Below are 21,840 nucleotides of genomic sequence, written 5' to 3'. Positions count from 1 at the left end.
AAATTACACCCTCAAAGTGAACGTCAAGTTGATGCAATAAACTTAACAGTTTATTGTTTTTCTACCAGTCGACGTGCTACTCTTATCTTGTGAAGTACCTGCTTTTTGGTTCGAATTACTATACTTCATTATCGTTCATTCATTTGTTTGGTTTGAAACTAAAGTGTAGTTTTTTGTAAAGCTATGTTGACGTAATGCTCAACTCAATTGAAATTAATTTAAATCCGGATAAACATATTTGTAAGCTTACTATGAATCTATCAGTCATTTTGTGTAGCTATACAGTTTTTTTAGCATGGTTACACTTTCTGTAATCAAATAGTAACCCTATGGATTAACAGTATGTAGATAAACAGTTAAGAATTCGATTTTTTTTATAAATTAATGATCGGACAATGCGTTTTATTTTATCTCATAAACGTTTACAATTAGGTAGAGTTCATAAACAGTGAAGATGCCTTATAGCTACTTCGCAATTCTGGTAGTGGGCGTGACCGCAGTTATCTGTTTTTCTGAAGGAAACGGAAATCAATTGTGAGCCTTCTTGGATAATGCGATCGAAAGTATCGAGTTACTTGCGAATTTTTGATATAAAACATTTTTTAAAGGTATATTCAACAAAATTGAAAACAAAAAATTCAACATGCACAAAATCGGTTCACAACAATTTTACGTATTGGTATTATGTATTTTTTTAAAGTCAATAAAATGAGTATGTTATCTTATAGTCAGTCCCGTAAAAATAATTCTTGAATTCTTGAATTAGTTCAGAAGCCCAAAGAACCCTTTTGTCAGGTAGACAAAACAAGAAAAAGTTAGTTACCAATGTGTTTTGGGATTTAACAAATTAATAAATAAAATTTTGTCCATAACCTAATGATTTAAGAACTGTATTGTTCACTCAATTCACAATTCACAAATTAACAACAACACAATTCAAACGTATTGAATTCACATAAACACGACAATAGACCGGACGTAGGTCGGACATAGCTATAGCTATAGTAATTCAGAGATGCGCAAACGCTTATCAAATGTCAGTCACACGAGACAGATATTTGCACCGATTTGTGTACAGTCCACATGATTTTTAATTATTTATTCGAGACTTTTCTAAAAAATTTGGTGCTCTAGGGCTTTCAGACCTTATTCGTAGTTTGGCTGAGCTGTTAGAAATAAATAAATTTCCCACAATAAATATTGTGTTAAAGGGTTTGCGTGGATCCCTAAACGCAGGTCCTACCAACTACTTCGAGGCATAACATCAAAGTTTACCTTGGTCATATGATAATAAAGAGCCAAAATATTTTAACAAATAAAAAAAATTTGGTCAAGTCTGTTAACACAATTTTCATTCGCTTAGTTGAGGCGAATGCACAGAAACTTTTTTTTTTTTCGTAAATAGCTTAATATTAGTATTATTATATTGCATTCAAGATGAATAAAAAATATTGAATTTGGACTATTAAATCTCATATGGTCACATTATAGGTGTTATGTTACAATCAAACCACACCATTATGTCTGTCGGGCGGACATTTAGTTCCGGCGATTCACAAACTGTGAGTTTATTGACAGTTATTGTTACAATTGAACGACGTTATTAAAAAAGGTATCTTCGATACCCTTATCATGTTTTTCGGAGATATAAATAACAGAGTAACAAGAAAACGACATGTATTATTTACTATATAGTACTTGAGTATACATATTGCAATTCAAAAAAACAAAAACATTATGATTAAGCACTCCTAAATGTTTGTTATTTAATTTGTATATTAACTTTGCCGTTGAAACCATTTTTATATACAAAACGAAAACAATTATTAATTATAATTCTCGATTTTGAATCATTTGGCATATATAAAAGTATATACTTTATTTCGATATTTCAGTTATTCGGACATCAAATTATTTGGCGCAGTTTTCTTGATCTCGTACTTGTACGTGATATAACAGTAACAGTGGCAATTGTGGTAACATCATTAGGAGATGCGAACAATCGCATGCTGACCACGCTTCCGTTTCGTTGGTCACAAAAGATCTTTTCAAGCCACCGTGCCCATTGGAGCAGCTTTTGTTAAATGATGTAAAACGCGACGGATATAACGACTGTTTTCAGATAACGTGCAAATTAAACACTAATAGTGATTGTGATTTGTTATATCGTTTTCGTTACATATTCGGTTTAAATTTTGAGGTATTCTTTTAATAAGTGAACATGTCTTCATGATGACAAAAGTATTCGGTGAAGTATGGAAAGGGTTTTACTTAATTCGATAAGTTCTCATGTGTACGTAAACTCAAAGGGTTCTATTGTGTTTCGTAACATTATCTAACCACCGTTTCCCGAAATGTCGATATCTCAATAAAAATCTTTAGAAACTGCAAGGATCCGGGTAATCAGAGAATTCTTTATGTGCACATCCCGAATGTCAAAGTGCAATAAAAGGTTGCGTATGACTAAACCCTAATTTTGGTTTTGGCGTGACCCCCGTCAACGTCTTTTTTTTTAACAATTTACACTTTTTTCATCCAAATAAACGTAGGTAACGGTAAAGATGTCACAGTGCTCACATTTTAAAACGAAAAGTTGATAGGCTAGTTTTTTTTTTATATTCACGAAATCTCCCGGAATCGCTTCCCTTTGAATTTTGTTATTTTTGATAATAAAACTTATTTTTGTTCAATTGCCACTCGAATAGATGGGCAAATATTTTTCTCACAGATATTAAGATCCACAGATAAAGTATACCGTTGCTACTGCAATAAAGATTGCCGGTTTGATTGATTTAAATAAACCGTAATTAATTCTTCGGATGTAGATGCTTTAATAACAGAGAATCCATTTTGAATATAACTTAAGATAACTAGTTTCATGTTGGCATAGCGAAGGGATCATCTCATGACAAAACGTCAATCATGTTATGAATTTTTATCATTATTTTGATTCTCCTGCCAATGTGAAAAATAATTCCCTAATTTTAATTGAGTTGGCTAAAAATTTGCATATTATCGATAGTTCGACCGGGAATCTACAAAGGGAAGCCGGCTATGAAATATTCATTCGGTTGATTTTCCAATGAGAAGCGTTCGTGCATGAATAATATTGTTTATTTAATGGTTACATCGGTTTGATAATTGAATTATTAATTTGGGCATGTTATTTTCATAGTGCAATATTATCCGTTTAGATGTTTTTTTTTAAGTGACTCGACTGTGCTGAAATGTTTTTCGTTTATAAAAAACTCACATAAAAAATGTGTTTTCGTTTTAAAATATGTATTATAATTTTAAAATTTTTTGGTCTGATAAATACAAAAATATTTTAGAAAATCATATAGATGCTTATGATATCGTAGTTTTGAGATTTATGATCAAACTAGAATTGTCTTTACTAGTATATTTGCTCCGACTATTGTTCTAGGAGTGAAGTTATTATTTCTGAAAACGAAAATACTTGTGCAACTTGTACATACTTAATATTAACGTAATAAGTGTCATTATTGGAAGAAGCGAGTGCCATCACCGACATCTTTTTGGTTAATGTCTCATTGATTCAAACTTAATCATCGTGCGAAAGTAAAAATCGTAACTAAGAGCCGTCGCATCATATCTTATCTTATACCATTAAAAGAGCAATTCTTGTATATTAATATATATATATATATATATATAATCTGAATATCGGAAACGGCTCCAACGATTTTCATAAAATTTTAGTATTCAGGGGATTTCGGGGGCGATAAATCGATCTAGCTACGATTTATTTTCAGAAAATGTTGTTTTATTCTTGTTTTCAATAATCAACTCTTCCCGACATCTATTGGCGAATAATAATACTATTTTTCTTAATTGAGGGCAACTAACCGCTTTAAAGACACAACAAGATGGCGTTATAAAAAATAACCATCTAGTCATCATCTAGTGTTTGATTAAGAAACAAATTAATTTAAAAATTTAATGTATCAACAATGACAAAGATGTTCATTATTGTGACTACATCAAGGCAAAATATGCATATTTAATAAAATAAAATTTAAAAATACTGCTGTTGTACCTATTAATTTTAAAATACCCGTAATACACCGTTTTTTTTAATACATATCCATCACTGCCACGTCGTGAGGATTTGAATAAAAATCATCGAATTATAATTTTGAAAACGCTAATTTGCAGCTAATACGTCACAGAACAATCCGCTGCATTACTGTCAAAATATCCGTCATATTCGCGTGACATCCTTTCATTTATGGTCACCCCCTTCGGTTGAGGATTACTGATGTGCCGTATTACATCTTCATTTCGGTAGGCGTCTGGTCACCCCACGCTTACTGCTTTGTCACAAAAAAATGTTATTGTTATTTTGTTTATTGCCACCGTTGATAATATTTACACGATTCGCGTATGATCTCTGCTGACAAAGAGAACGCAGATGTTATAATATTCGTTGAAAGGTAGTTGATGTGAGCGGATCTATTGGTTATTTTGTGAATTATTATCGTTTTAGTTCACAATTAAATATTTTAATAATTCATTCTAGTATCTATATTTGAATATGTAATTTCGAAAAGGGCACATGTCGCATATTTTGTCAAATACGTTTTTTCATATACATGTCGTTTTGAGGCTTACCTACACTCATTTTATAATAATTCCAGTAATTTTCAATTGCTAATTAACGCTAAAATATATCCCAAAAGTTAGTATTTTAAATTTTACACTGCTTTAGAAAATAATCAGTTTTTTTTTCATTTCCTGAACATTATACATTTTCAGAGATGTGTCCTTTTCGAAATTGCATATTCATTTAGATTCTGTAGTCGATGGTAATACCCTACTTAGTTTCGGGATTTCCGATTTCCGGCAAATATTGTAAAAATTATAACAATACGTTTATTCTAATTTCAATGTTATATCTATTTGTATTAGAGGTAAAATTCAATTAAATATTTTCCGTAGATGAGTTGTTGAGTTGTCAATCGAACACCTGGTCAAGGTGACACTATCTGTTTAGTTCTCATTTATCATTCGTGAATGATGGCATTTAATTTAAAAACAAAAAAGCATTCTGCAATTCGTTAATTTTCGGTACTAAAATAAAAAAGGTATCGACCCCAAAATAGCTATCGATTTAATATTAAAACATATAACACTTATGGATATGTCGGCACAAAAAATACATAGATGGGGAAGCTCGCCCCAAGCTCCCGTAAACATTATTATTAACAGACACTTATCAGTTAATCTTACACCGTTGTACAATACCGGCTAATCCTAAGGCGTGATAGAAATTTATCTTATACCAACTACATTGTCACTTCAACCCTCGATCCCTGTTGATTGTTTGAGCAATGCACGTCGATATTTTGAGAACGCAATGAATTTAAAAGCAGATTTCTGTACGAATTCAAAGGAGGTTAAACGTTTATTTTTAGTATCTATGCTTTTTGTTTTTTAATCAGACATACCTATGTGTGGCAGTAAAGTAAAGTTTTATGTTTTAATCCATTTGCTGATTCTGTTAACACTAAACATACCATAACGGGTCAAATGAACCATTTTGAGCTTTTGCATTTGAAAAGCACGTTTCATCTTATTGTTTTTGCACATTTGACTTCATGACTTTTTCTTACCAATTAAACTACCGTTATTATACTTTTTTTTAAGTAATGCTTGTCTTATGCTGTTATCTACCCGTTATGGTCGAAATAGGTACCAGTAAGTGTTGGTATGATTAGTGTTAAGTGACACTAAAATTAGTAGTTAATTTTATTTAAATCGAACTAGAACATTTTTAGAGTACGCTCTTGTGATAAATCCAATGTGTGAATTAACATGTCATTATTTTTACTGTTTAAAGTACTATCCCTAGGGCGAACTACATAACAAATCAAACGCTATAAAAAAAAAAATCTGAAAAAGAGTATTTCCGTACGAAAACGAAACGTTTTTTTTTATTGCTTAGATGGGTGGACGAGCTCACAGCCCACCTGGTGTTAAGTGGTTACTGGAGCCCATAGACATCTACGACGTAAATGCGCCATCCACCTTGAGATATAAGTTCTAAGGTCTCAGTATAGTTACAACGGCTGCCCCACCCGAAATACCACCAGAAAATGTCTTTAGGATCTCTTAGCAAGATCGATTTAATTCTGACACTGTCAATATCAGTAAAATCCTATATAACGAAGATATAAATGATAAATGGCACTCGCTGTTTTTTTTTTCCAATTTAACCTCTGTAAAATGGGGTCGAAAAAGTCAGTCAAAAATGTTCTGAAACTAAAATGTAAATAAATAAAAATGAACATCTGTAATTAAAACTATTTTTACAGTTAATCTCGAGATTACGATTATTAACGTTATATTGTTTCGTCTTTACTGGTGGTAGGACCTCTTGTGAGTCCGCGCGGGTAGGTACCACCGCCCTGCCTATTTCTGCCGTGAAGCAGTAATGTGTTTCGGTTTGAAGGGCGGGACAGCCGTTGTAACTATACTTGAGACCTTAGAACTTATATTTCAAGGTGGGTGGCGCATTTACGTTCTAGATGTCTATGGGCTCCAGTAACCACTTAGCACTAGGTGAGCTATGAGCTCGTCCACCCATCTAAGCAATAAAAAATAATAAATAAAACAAATCGATATAGTTCTTTCGATATATTTCGTGTAACGTTATATTATTTCGATTGCTTGACGGTTTTCGTAGTCACGGACGACAGCTATGAACAATGTCCGTGCTCCGTACATTCTTAAGCCATTGTTGTTTGCACTCCAAGATGATAGGTGGCGCGCGTGTTATAATACAAGATATACATGTTCTTAATACAAGGCGCAATAATAATCAAAGAGGAGCTTAACTGAATTATACACACTGGGAGTAAAAAAATCTTAACGATAAATTACTTCAATATATTATTTACTAAGAGATTTTACCAGAAATTTTATACACTATATCTTATTTAGTAGGTCGTATTATTTTTTCTATTTTTTTTTTTCTCTATATTTATCTGCAATCGGCTATATAGTCATAATCAGATGTGTTCCAAGAGGTTCGAGTTGTGGATGACATTACATTAAAAGTCATCAATTACAGCAGTAAATTTAATTTTTTCTAATAAATTAACTATTTGCGACTGACTGTTTTTAAACACAAAACCAATTTGAATTTTTTAACATGTTAAGCAAAATTCATTGTAAAACTTACTCACGAATCGACTCAGCGTTTCTTGTTTTCGCTTATTTTTCTCGGCAAATTCATGTTCGCTAAAACGTTGCCAGAGTTCACAGTAGGGCAATATTTCATCTGAGCTGGCCAGAACAATAATAGTTTGCGGAATCGAAGCCACGGCACGTTCGCGCCACAATGTTACCACCCACCAATTTAGGAGGACCTTCCTCGTCCCGCCCACGATACAACAATTAGCCGATTTCAGGTGGCACTCAAGCGTATGCACAGCTCATTTGGACTGGTCGATTGTATACCATCGCCAGCATCCGTGTAGACAAAATAACGAAATAACCCGAAAGCAATACGATATAGCGCCGCTTATTGGGTTAGGTTAAGCGTTGTTTACACTGTGTGCGCGGCAAAGGCGAATGGTGATTTCGCCGATGCCAAGTTGCTAACTTTGACATCGTGTTGTTATTTTAAAACGGGCCATTGGCTTCGTAAAGCAAATAAGTCTAAAAAACTACCAACGAGTGCTGTGTAAACGTGCCTTAAAATGATACGGCACTGCTGTAAACAAACGTGGTGTAATCAAAATAAAATATAAAAAAAAAACAAAAAAAAACTTCAACGGTGACAGAAAAGAAAAAGTTTGTAAATAGGCGAATAATTCCGGATCCCACCAATTGTCACCGTGACGAGGCAGTCGGTGTCTTTGTCAGGCGGCATCGGCATTTTTTGCGAGTGTAATCTTCCACTTAATCCGTTTTAACGCGTCCAGATGTGGATGTGCACATCGTCTAGCTTCGCTCCCGTTTACAACGATTTTATTTGCCCTATTTTCATTGCAATTACGGAGAGATTGTTCTAATCCAGATGCACATTTTGCTAGTTTAATTTCATCAAAGACACCGGCAAATGTGCAAACCGTATTTTATTAGAATACTAATTTTAAATTAATAATAAAAATAATATCAGAGATTTTATGAACAGTATATCAGTGATATTCTTAAAAATACGAAGACTAATACAATCTATTACAAAATGCAACCAACCCTATTGTTCACAGATCAATGAATAAACGATGTCCATTCTTTGTTCCGATCAATAGGGTGTCTTTGACATTAGATCAATGGAACACTGCACCCACTAGCATTTCGTGATGCTGCCAAGTAATGTGGACTTAAACTTTATAATGCACGTCATAGGGTCGATTTTTGTGGTGAATAGTCTATTGGTATAATATATTTAATTAAGCATGTGGTTGTACTTTTTTGCGCAATGATAACGTCAGTCCGTGGATATCGTACCCTGTCAGGAATTAGTTCGTTTTGTCTCCGTTTTAATGGTCGAAACGTGACCGTAAAAGGCATCCCTAATTTCACAATAATTTGTTTGGGATTATGTGACAAAGATTGTGAATTCCAATTGAAAGTTCACGGTTAATTTATGGACGGTGTGAGCGCCGACATCGCCGTGAATATTTGCCGATTGCCGACACACCTATTTTTAATCCTTGATAATTTATCATGGATTTGAATTATAAATAAAAAACTTATTTTATATTCACGCATAATGATATCCATTTCCACATTCGTTTGTTGAAATAGAACGGCTATATAGAAAGTTGCTGGAAAAATAGCCTTTTTTTTAGGGACACTATTGTTTTATATAGAAAATAATTGTCATTTAAGCGATAAAGAATCAGTGTTAGACCTTTTGTTGATTTTCTTCAAAAATGAATTACTGTTCGTTAGTCTCGCTAAATCTCGAGAACGGCTGGACCGATTTGACTAATTTTAGTCTTGAATTATTTGTGGAAGTCCAGAGAAGGTTTAAAAAGATAGATAAATATGAAAATTCTCCGAATTAAATAAAAATAACTATTTTGTTTTTCCTTTGATGTGTCCCTCGTTGGACGGATTCCTTTTTTTTGTTTTTAGTTTATTTTATACAAAAGTTTAGGTCTTTTATTTATCGATTGAGGCACTACCTACAAAGTCTGCCGGGTCAGCTAGTTCAAAATAAAAAAAGGAACGAACAAGAATGCAAAAAAGATATATAATCACATTTTTATTCGGACATACGTCCCGGAAACAATTCTTTTCCTCGGTCGGAAAAACAGACAAGGAAAGGAAGCCCGACAAAATGTTAGCACGATTTATGGAAAAATCTGTACAGTTTGTCTAGACTTGTAAATACACCAAAAATAAAACAAAGAATAGAAAATTCAGGCTGATACCAATTGTTTTGTTGCCGAAAACAACATTAAAATTGTTGGAAAAATGGAGCGACTCAAACAAAGTGCCTATTGTTTAGGTAAACTATACTTCAATGTTAAAAAAAAGGTTTTTACCAGAAAAGCCTTATTACCTCCTCGAAAGTGTCAATATAGCCTTTTTTCTATAAAAAAAACGATTTATCATTGATTGATAAAAGAAAAATATTCGTAATAAAAGCCTTAAATTAAATAAATTAATAAATAGTAGAAACAAATGACACACGCACATCAAAATAGAAACCATGTAAGTACTATGGGAGACAGAGACCAATTTATGAATTAGGACATTTACTTATAGAAGCTCTATACAAATCAGTCTCAAATTTCGTCCTTAATAATTATCTCAATGCGTGTAATCGATGACTTTTTGAAGACGGGCTTTTTGAATGGGCTACAAATATTTCCAATAAACGAAGACAAAAATTGGGCTTAATCAACTATTTTATTTATTTATTCCTTAGGCGGGCGGATGAGCTCACGGTCCACCTGGTGTTAAGTGGTTACCGGAGCCCATAGACATCGACAACGTAAATTCCGCCACCCACCTTGAGATATGAGTTCTAATATATCCGTTTTTACAGTACAACGGTTGCCCCACCCTTCGAACCGAAACGCATTACTGCTTCACGGCAGAAAAAGGCAGGGTGGTGGTACCTACCTGTGCGGATTCACAAGACGTCCTATGTACCACCAGTTAAACTTTTTTAATTTTCGAATATCAGTACCGGTGAGTCAGGTTTGACAAATAATCTAAAACATTACCTTAGCAAATAGTAATACGGTGCAATTTGAGGCAGGCGTGCAGCGGCCGGGTAAATAAGCGCTCACACAAATTGTTATCTTGTGAAACGAGTCGTATGATTCGCGCAACGACGCGTGGTTACCGCAACTGCGCTCGGCGCTCTCCAGCTGTATGTAGCAAGGGATGGGACCGATGTATCGATATGTGCGTCTTCTCGCATTAAAACTATATTCTCAAAACTTACTTAAATTTACAGGAGAGTGCCTTAAAGGTTTAACATATCTACATATATATATATATATAAAAATGAATTGCTGTTCGTTAGTCTCGCTAAAACTCGAGAACGGCTGGACCGATTTGGCTAATTTTGGTCTTGGTTTATTTGTGGAAGTCCAGAGAAGGTTTAAAAGATAGATAAATATGAAAATGCTCGGAATTAAATAAAAATAACAATTTTGTTTTTCCTTTGATGTGTCCCCCGTCGGACGGATTCCTTTTGTTTGTTTTAAGTTTATTTATACAAAAGTTTAGGTCTTTTAATTATCGATTGAGGCACTACGAAGTCTGCCGGGTCAGCTAGTTTTTAATATTAATCATCTTTGCAAGATTATTTTTTTAGTTTTTATCATATTACAATATCTGTCTTTAAAGTAAGATAAAATTATGTATTAATTTTGTTAATAGTAGTTAAAATATAGGTAAACTAAAAAAAATAATATCTAAAACTAAACTACGCTCTTTTGACAGTCTTTATGTGAAAAATAATTGTGATACCAAATGATACCGCATGTTAACTCAATTTCGAATATTTTTGTAAATTTTACACTTTTAATGCGAAAAGACGATTTCCGATTTTACAATGAAGTTTTTGCAATGCTTAACAGTGTTGACTAGCTTCGATGAACTCTAAATGGTATTTATAAACCAAGTGATTTCGTTTGCAGAAATATTTGTAGGTATATCTAAATTTTTTGTTTTATACGGACACACTACATTGTATGACATTAATTGAGTAAGTAAATGTATACCACTGTTATTTCTTTGAAAAACCATTTCAACCTTTTTTAATTTAATTAAATTTCTGAATAAAGCATCCACGATTAACGCAAGCTTAATTACATGCCATATATTTGTTGAAAGAAAATGTAATAATTTAATAAATTTCTTTTAGTTTTAATCGTGCACGGCCATAGAGCCCTATAATATCGATATAAGAAACGTAATAGTAGTACATCACTAAATTTCATGAAATGTAATTTTCTGACTGCGACTCACGAACGTTTGTAGCTTTCCCGAGTATTCTGGGAAATTGCGATCTCTGAGCGGTGTGCAAAATATGAGATCAACCCGCACTCCGTTTAAATTGCAGAGTTTTTTTTTATTATTATTATTTCATGCCGCAGCGGCAACGGCTTGCTGCAGCTTAAAAGTCGTATGTAGGTTACGGTTTTATGGTTGAGGAAATTGCATTTTAAACGTATTTTATTTGTCAGTTTCAAGATAACTATACTATGTAACTATACTTGAGACCTTAGAACTTATATCGCAAGGTGGGTGGCGCATTTACGTCGTAGATGTCTATGGGCTCCAGTGACCACTTAACACCAGGTGGGCTGTGAGCTCGTCCACCCATCTAAGCCATAAAAAAAATGATTATTGAATTATTGCAAATTCGCAAGACAAATAATTATCAATATTGACATTTTAGATTTGGTGCGTACAAAGTTTAATTTATGAGTGATTATAACGATAATTCACAGGGCAGGAGCCCCATTAGATCGGTAACAAGTGTCCACGCAATACGCATCCTTGGTCATTCATCGATGACTGATTGCGAACACATGCCGACGGCACTCGCTAACTCATCCACCCCGAACTTATTTAGGGTTACCACGCTATATTTTCCTAGGGAAATATAAATATTTTACATAATAATATACTTTATTTATTTTTAGCATTTAATAACATTGTTTAAGATATTATATGTTTGTGCCGTTGTCACATGCCAACTTATTAAATGTAATTTATTGGAATGAATGTGTATTGATTCAGTAACGTGAGTTGTAAATAGTAACGATTTTTTTTTTCTACGAGTAGATAGCGAGATATAGAAATAAGCATATTGCGATTTCAAATCTATTGTGTGAATAATTATCAGTTCTGGAATATCAATCAGTTTCCGATAATACTACCATAGTCTGTTTATATGGATAGCAAAGTTTCTTAGATTGTTAGTAGAACTGGTAAAATGAAACTCTCAGACACAGCCCACTGAGTTTCTCGCCGGATCTTCTCAGTGGGTCGCGATTCCAATCCGATGGTAGATTCTGCGAAGCACGACACTTGCTAGGGTTCGTGTTAGCATCGTCGTCAGGTTTGAGCCCCGTGAGCTCACCTACTAGTTACGGTTACGCTGGAATAGCCTCTCTAGGCTACCAGCTTAGGTAGGAAAAAAAAAAAGGTAAAATGAACATGCTTTATTTCTGAGCTCTATATTCGTAGGCAACCCTAAACAAGACGAGGGTTGTTACTCTAAGATAATTATCTTTTTTACTGAACGATCCCGAAGCAGTTTTAATAACGTGATAAATGCTGCGGAAAGGCTTGTCGGTGACGCGTAAGGAGGGTTTGATGCAGAGCCGGATTCCAAAGATATTGAATTAAAATTTTGATTATGAATATCATAGATGGTGCTATCTGTTTACATGATATTTAGAAATTTAACAGTAGATATTACTCTAAATTTGTAGAAGTAGATAATTGATAATATGTTCAATAAAACTATAACGTTTACATCACTAAATCAAGAATTAATGGGATCTTTGCAGACTTATCCTTCACAGTATTACACTTGTGTACTAAGATTCTGTATGCCTACTATTACTTGATACATTGATTTGCCCTACTCAGATCACAATATATCTGGTAAATATTTATTATACTAGTAAATTGTTTATCAATGTATAGTTACTATACATTATTTATTTAATTACTTTTTTTTGGTTATAGTTTAGACTGTACTTGCATTTTTCGAAAAAAATACTTTAAGATTTGTCCTTGTTGGAACGAAGTTCCTTACGGTAGGCTTGAAGGAGATAGGGATTTTGCTGCGCGACCGAACTGAAAAAAATGTGATAGTAAAACCGTAAGAAAAAGTCCGTGAAACAAAACCGTTAAATGAGACGTGCGCAGGTGCGACAGTCGTATACACGAGCGAGAATCTCGTTTTTACCATCGCACCGCCCGCCACCGGAGTAGAGTTCATCCATACTACCTGGAGCCACTGCGGTCATCCACAGTGCGTTTCCAGAGGTCTTTTTTGCCACGTACCATCCGGCTATGGAATGAGCTCCCCTCCACGGTGTTTCCCGAGCGCTATGACATGTCCTTCTTCAAACGAGGCTTGTGGAGAGTATTAAGCGGTAGGCAGCGGCTTGGCTCTGGCCCTGGCATTGCTGAAGTCCATGGGCGACGGTAACCACTCACCATCAGGTGGGCCGTATGCTCGTCTGCCTACAAGGGCAATAAAAAAAAAAAAAGAGTAGTGTATAATACCTTTCTCTTTCTCCTTCTTTCTTTTTTTTATTGAAGCATTAGGTTAATAATAAAAGTATTCGAAGTTAAATATTAAATTTCAATCAATCCTTATTACGTCCCTGTTTGTCTAACATCTAGTATTTGATTAATACTTTACTTGTTACGTTATTTTTATTGAGCAACAGATGCATTTTATTTTTGCGCTTAAATTCTTTGAATCTCTTTTCTTGTCAGGGGATGATGAAGTGGGTATCGTTTTTTAATTTCGCGCCAAATTACGCACTTGTTTCCTTGAGTTTGCGAGTTTGACTAATGTCTTGCTAATGGATAACGCGTAGACATTTCTTTTCGTGGAACAATAAAAGCGATGTATTTTTTTAACTGGTTTCAACTGATTTGTTATTATTATTTAGGTGATAATCTCGGTTTTGTTTTAGGATTAATAAAAAACAATACTAAAACAATTTACGGTTTAATTTGGGTCTGATTTTACGATTCCCGATGACAGTTTTCACAGTCTCCACGTCTACCGTAGTATAGGACTATTTTAAAAAAACTTATCTGAAAAAAAAAAACTGTCTGCAAACATTGTCTTCATTAGTCTCTTTAATTTGCTTTATAGCGAAGAGCACACAGCACAACAAGAACGAAACAATCTTGAACCACGAAGTTAAAGAGTTCAATGTATGGCAGTTGGCTAAGTTGACCAGTCGTTGTGGCCTAAAAGATAAGACGTCCAGTGTATTCGTATCTAGCGATGCAACGGTGTTCGAATCCCGCAGGCGGGTACCAATTTTTGTGATGAAATACGTACTTAACAATGTTGACGATTGACTTTCCACGGTGAAGGAATAACATCGTGTAATAAAAATCAAACCCGCAAAATTATCATTTGCGTAATTATTGGTGGTAGGACCTCTTGTGAGTCAGCACGGGTAGGTACCATCACCCTGACTATTTCTGCCGTGAAGAAGTAATGCGTTTCGGTTTGAAGGGTTGGGCAGTCGTTGTAACTATACTAAGACCTTAGAACTTATATCTCAAGGTGGGTGGCGCACTTACGTCGTAGATGTCTATGGACTCCAGTAACCACTTAACACCAGGTGGGCTGTGAGCTCGTCCACACATCTAAATAAAAAAAAGTTTAATAACGTATTGTGAAATTAAGTCCTACTTTATACTTATCATCTTCAAGGCAGCCCTTCATAAACAAAAAGAAATAATTTCCCCTCAATACCCTTGTGCAGACGCCGTTGTTTACTGTAGTCATTTATCAAGTTAAAAGCCTCAATTTAACGGTAAAACAAACTCCGAACCCTCTATCAGTTGAGTACACATCTTCTGACACCTATCATTTTGTAAAGGTATTATGACTCAATCGAACTCCGTGGCTATTGTGGTGTCTACAAGCAAATTGTGGGTTACTAGCCCTCCTGTGTTTTGGTTATTACGGTATAGGTAATTCGTAGTTGAGAAAATGCACGCTGAAATAAAATAGAGGCTTATAATCGAGACGTCAGACGTTAGTGAAGCGAAATAAAATCTAAAAAAGTACATATTTAATTTTGTTGAAGGAATCAAATGGAAAACTGAATTAGTAGCTACATACTTAGTATAATATTTAAAATCATTGGCTTTAATTACATTAACAATTCATATATGATTAAAGCTGTATTAGATATTAGTATTGGATGAGTCATAAGAATACATAATATTATATTGAGTAATGAAACTCATGTTGTTTTATGCCACATCTTAAAAGCGCCATCTAACGTTCCGATATTATGTCCATTTGTAAAAGTGTTTGTATTTTTTCTTAGATGGCGCTAGTAGTCAGCTTACAATTTGTTTTAGGCTTAGAAATTCTTTTGAATTACAGGATAATATGAACAATATTATAAAACTGTTAAGTGTCAAGACGTTAAATTCAGAATAAAGATTGTAATATAAGAAAGTAGGTATTAAATATATGCCAGCAAAAACTATTATGTTATTAAGTTACTATAGAGTATATAAAACAAGCGCTCAGTAAGAATGGTATTAAATAAGTACAATAAAAATAAAAAATAAATAGAAATGTGTTCATAATAATTTAATCAAGTTCGAAAAACAACATATGTCTTTTCCAGTTTTGTTTCATTGTTCGTGAGGGTATTTTAGTTCTAACATGCATTCATAGATGGCGTTTAAAGAAAGTAACCTTTATCAAATCTGTTGCTATAAAAATATTGATAAACAATTACTTTACCGTCAACAGTTTTGTAACTTCAGAAATCTGCAAACCGAAATTAAAAACAAATACATAGAAGTCAATTTTTTTGTATGCAAAAGTTGGCGTGCATACGGCTCACATTACTTGATGTGTCAAGATAGGTGGTGGCATTCATGTGGTATTCTTATTTACTTACACGAGATTTACCGAGAATTATTCACTACTAGCTGACCCGGCAGACTTCGTAGTGCCTCAATCGATAAATAAACTACCTAAACTTTTGTATAAAATAAATTTAAAATGAACAAAAGGAATCCGTCCAACGGGCGACACATCAAAGGAAAAACAAAATTGTTATTTTTATTTAATTCCGAGCATTTTCATATTTATCTCCCTTTTTAGCCTTCTCTGGACTTCCACAAATAATTCAAGATTAAAATTAGCCAAATCGGTCCAGCCGTTCTCGAGTTTTAACGAGACTAACGAACAGCAATTCATTTTTATATGTATAGATGTAGAGCTATAAAAAGATAACCAAGGATTTATTCTACTTGACTGTATTGTCTTTTTAACACAACAGAGTAGAAATGTGTCGTACATTCCTCAGTAAGTCAGTATCTTAGAATACAAATCTATACTAATATATAAAAATCTACAGTGGTTTTACGGATGTTCCATTATAACTACTGAACCATGCATCCGATTGACTTGAAACTTGGTATCCATGTAGAAAATACATGTAGGTACTTAATGGACAGGCTAATATTTATATGAACATTGGACCCCCTAAAAATAATGACAGTAAATAATAATGATAATTTTAAATGCCCAGCGAAGCGGGCGAGTACGGCTAGTAAGATATAAAATTCTAATAATCGAACGTATCTTTTCAGATTATCGGCAAGAACAGCATACGATGCTGGATGGACGGGACCACGAACAAGACGAACTGGCTCAAACTGGTTCGTTCTAGCAGCTACACTCGGGACGTCAACATGCAGCATGTTTTATTATCAGGCGAAGTATGTTGTTTTTTTTAATACCTACGCTTTTATTAGCTTCAGACGTATGTATGTTAGTATGTAACGGAATCTTTGAACATGATTTTGACCCCCCCGCAAAACGTCGGATTAACTCGAAATTTGGCATACTTATTAAAGACGGATGACAACTCATTCACAAAAAATAAATTGAAAAAATTGGAGTTCAACTAAAAAATGCAAAATAAATAATAGTTTAAAAAAAATAAAAAAATACGCTTTTATAGAAAATCCAACAAAATAATTGAAAATAAATTTTAATAAATTTGAATTAAAAATAGTGTAAGAAAAAATGATTTTATTGTAAAAAAGCGTGGGGTGCTTTTCAGGATATTATCTAAATAACCCTTCTACTTATATCTGTTCATAAAATATTTATAACTACTGATACCATGCACCCCACTCTTTTTTTACAATAAAATCATTTTTTCGTACACTATTTTTAATTCAAATTTATTAAAATTTATTTTCAATTATTTTGTTGGATTTTCTATAAAATATAAATAAAATCTATATCGTACTATAGAGTTGAGACTTAGCTGTCAAGTTTTAAGTTGGTGCCGTTCAATGTCTATGGGCTCCGTTAATCACTTAACACCGGATAAGCCATGAGCTCATTTATCTATGGAATAATTAAGTATTATTCACAATCACAAATAAGTCTTTAAATAAAAAATGTAAGGGTATTTTTAGTCAAACACAAATTTGTAAATTCGTGATAATTTATGCTATTAGTCTTACCTACCGTCTAAGGCATCACTGTTGACTCATTTTTGCAGGTAAGTATAACAGTGATGCGTTCCATTTTGTTGTCTGCTTAATCGTTATACGATGCAATCAAGAACTTCGATCCATGTTTGAAGATAGCTGGCGGCAATCATATTACATTGTCCATTAGCTAAGGGCCGTGAGCACGATTCCGATCCGGTAGTAGATTCATTCGCGAAGCAATTGCTCTTGAGTTGTTAGGTCTCCTTTGGAGGCGCTCGGGCAGATAGCAAATCCCACCCCTCCTGGCTGAGCCTTTGCTCGCCCACATGTCCTGGTGAAACTGGAAAGGCCTCCGGGCCACCAGTAATCTTTCAATCATAAAAAAAAGGTCGTGAGCTCATCAATTTATTTAGTACTAGCGGCCCGCTCCGGCTCCGCTCGGGTCTTTAATAAAAATTTCAGCGATATTTGACGTTGTTTTATTTTTTTTAAATAAAAGAACACTTATTGCGGCATAACTATAATAGTTAGACATATGCTGTTGCGACATTTCTTGTAAATAATAATGTGCTCTACAAAGTCATTGTACATTATTTTATTCTATCATCAATAGTTTTCGCAGAGCACGCGATGTAAAGAATATTTTAGATAATTTTTTTACACCTTGGGTTACATTATTGGAGTTTTAGTAAGGATCTCAAATTTTTTTTCAAAAAATATTATAGCTTATGTCACTCGGGAATAGTGTAGCTTCCAAACACTGTAAGAATTTTTTAAATCGGTTCAGTAGTTTCGGAGCCTATTGAATACAAACAAACAAACAAATCTTTCCTCTTTATGATATTAGTATAGACAATAAAGAAGGTAGATGAAAAAATAAAAATTTAGTAATAATAGTGTACATCGACGTCCGTTCGATGCGGGAACCCTCGAAAAACGCATTGTAAAATTTGAATCTGGAACGTTGGTACTTCCGGTGGCAGAAAATCGGCGTACGATTGAACAACTGTGACATACATCCGGTCAATCGGAGGGGAGAGAACAGATGCAATGATTAGATTCACTTATTACTACCCTCGTGCCTACGGGGTTAAATGCTGTTTGACATTATTAATAAATTTAGTGGAACGAAAACTTAAATTGAATATAATTAAGAGTTATAATAATAATTTTATTATAATTAATATAATATAGTAAAAACGATATATATATTTGTTGCTTTGATTGGTGCTCACGGTTCACCTGGTCTTAAGTTGTTACCGTAGCCAATAGACATCTATAACGTGAATGCCGCCACTCACTTTGAGATATGAGTTCTAAAGTCTCAGTTTTTACAGTAGGTACGGTGATTTTCTTGTAGCTCATCAGGCTTATTAGAATTGTAATAACACTAATCGACAACCCTAAGTAAGAGTTTGAGTGACGAAAACATATACAACGCAAGAACAAGACATACGGAGATAAGAAATAGGTACACGGAATACTTTTATCAAAAACCCCTGACTACGACCAAAAATCGAAACCCGAACCTATGGTTCAATAATTAGCTATGAGATCAACGAGGTTTAAAGCTTCATGAATTCTTGATTTGTTTCAAACTACGTGTTGACGTAGAGTTAATGATTCATTGAAATTATCATAAAATTTTGTGCGTAGACAATTTAAAGTTAAAAAGAAAAATAAACTTTATTTGGTTTAATAACAGAATACGTTTTCCAGGAACGCTACAAAAAAAATTGTAATTTAAACATCATGACAGAAATTATTTACATCTAATTTTTTTAAAACGAATTTCTAATTTCAGATATGGTATAAGGCGACCCGAGATATTCCTTCCGGACAGGAGCTGCTGCTCGGACCCAGGACCCCGCTGACGTTCGAAGTATTTGTACCCAATGCTGACGGTAAGATTATTTTAAACTAGCGACCCGCCCTCGCTTCGCTTCGCTGTGATTTATTATTGATTTCTCCACTATTTAATGGATGTCGTCGTCGTGCCCTAAAGGATAAGACGTCCGGTGCATTCGTATCTAGCGATGCACCGGTGTTCGAATCCCGCAGGCGGGTACCACTTTTTCTAATGAAATACGTACTTAACAAAATGTTCACGATTTACTTCCATGGTGAAGGAATAACATCGTGTAATAAAAATCAAAACCTGCAAAATTATAATTTGCTTAATTACTGGTGGTAGGATCTCTTGTGAGTCCGCACGGATAGGTACCACCACCCCGCCTATTCTTGTCGTGGAGCAATAATGCGTTTCGGTTTGAAGGGTGGGGCAGCCGTTGTAACTATACTGAGATCTTAGAACTTATATCTCAAGGTGTGTGGCGCATTTACGCTGTAGATGTCTATGGGCTCCAGTAACCACTTAACACCAGGTGGGCTGTGAGCTTGTCTACACATCTAAGCAATAAAAAAAATAAAAAATGTCATTATACATATAAACCTTCCTCTTCGATCACTCTATCTATTAAAAAAAATCGCATCAAAATCCGTTGCGTAGTTTTAAAGATTTAAGCATACATAAGGACAGATATAGGGACAGAGAAAGCGACTTTGTTTATATTATGTAGTAATATCGTTACCATTGCTGTTGTGTCGAAAATCAACAAACGGGTAGATTTAATATATTTTTTAATTCTCTCAACGTTTTCGACGTATTAGCTAAATATTTGCATTATTGATTCCTAAATTGACATTAAAGTACTTCATTACGACTCTCTACGAATTCCAAATTATTGGATACTCATTTTTCTTTAATTGTAACAACAGTTAAACGATCCAAATATAATTATTAAGAACAAAAAATAGCCGTTCCAGTTCATATTTTTAAAACGTGATATGTAACCTCTAATTAATAATAAACACTATATATATGTACATATATATGTATGTATACATGTGGAATATGTAAAGACCTGAATTGAATCACGGAGGCACGTGGTTCACGCATCGCTGGCCATCCACCGTCCAGGGCGGTTAATTGGAGTCACCTGTCCCCGCGGACTGCGCGACCCTCGCCCACTCGCATTGTTTATATTACTTTTTCATCTACAGGTTGATGTGGTTTACGTGTTAACTAAACACATGTGTAATTAAAGCTATTTTTAAGATTTAAACTCGTGTTTTTTTTTTTACGTTTTCTATACTTTACGGTTTTCGTGACCATTGACGTCTATGATTGGTCATCGTCGGAAATATAGTAACGAATATTAAAAAAAAATGAAACTAAACCGTAAAAATAGTTTTAATTACGTCTAGGACTCGCAAAAGCCGCACAAAATACACATGTATTAAAATCGTTCGTCTTATGGTCATCGCGAATATACCTATTACCCGGCCTGCGTGATCTTGTAATAATCCCTTACGCTACCAAGGATTAGGTAGGAAAGTAACTTATATACTTCGTGAATATACCTACACAGACTACATCTACTATCTTCTACAATTCACTAAGTTAATGTAGCAGATAAAACAAATATTTTACTTTAATTCTAAATTTAAAGGAACTGTGTAATCTAGATAATAAATAAATTGCGAGCTATTAATATAGACATGAACAAATCTTAGCAAAAAATGTTATTCGGGTTCATTGTTCTAAACAAATATAGTGATATTTTTTTATAATCAAACAGCTCTGCTGTTGAATTTGAAGAGCTTTGTTTTTCCTATTTATGAAAATTAAAGTGATTTTCAAACGTCATTTTTGTTAATTTGAATATTCATAAAAGCAAATGCTTACTGCGTCAAAAAATCATAAAACGTATTCAAGTTTAAATTAAAATATTAGTCGTGCTATTTAATATGTGTTATCTAGATCAAAAAATCTTATCTTAGTTTTTTGTAGGATGCAGACATTAATCAAGAAAATACATAAATAAAGCCTACGACAATTGTTTGATTCGTTGTTTTTTTTGCGGTTAGATAATATCAGTAGTTTTAAATAACAATAAAATTGAATTGGTTTATATTTATTGAATGAATATTTTCTATTCGGCTATTATAAAATTATAAACTCCCCTTACTACGAATTCTGAACATCTCATTACTTTTATAATTAAGCATTCATATTATTACTATATTACTTATTTTTATTTACGCTATTAACATTGTCAATGTATTCTTAACCACAAACAATAA

At 33.8% G+C, this 21,840-nt stretch overlaps 1 protein-coding gene across 10 annotated transcripts in view; it reads left to right on the top strand.

Annotated features, from left to right (window-relative positions):
* Positions 1-21,840, top strand: part of LOC101735622 (histone-lysine N-methyltransferase PRDM16) — a 153,247-nt gene that overhangs the window by 108,209 nt on the left and 23,198 nt on the right. For all 10 annotated transcript variants that reach the window (XM_021351659.3, XM_021351658.3, XM_062676129.1 and 7 more), the window contains 2 exons: positions 16,837-16,965; positions 19,499-19,598. In XM_021351659.3, coding sequence (XP_021207334.2) covers positions 16,837-16,965; positions 19,499-19,598 — 229 coding nt within the window. The remainder of the gene's footprint in view (positions 1-16,836; positions 16,966-19,498; positions 19,599-21,840) is intronic.

The sequence above is a fragment of the Bombyx mori genome, chromosome 3 (assembly GCF_030269925.1).
Source record: "Bombyx mori chromosome 3, ASM3026992v2".
NCBI lineage: Eukaryota > Metazoa > Arthropoda > Insecta > Lepidoptera > Bombycidae > Bombyx > Bombyx mori.
The sequence above is the reverse complement of the archived record's forward strand: the minus strand, read 5'-3'. Positions and strand labels throughout refer to the sequence as shown.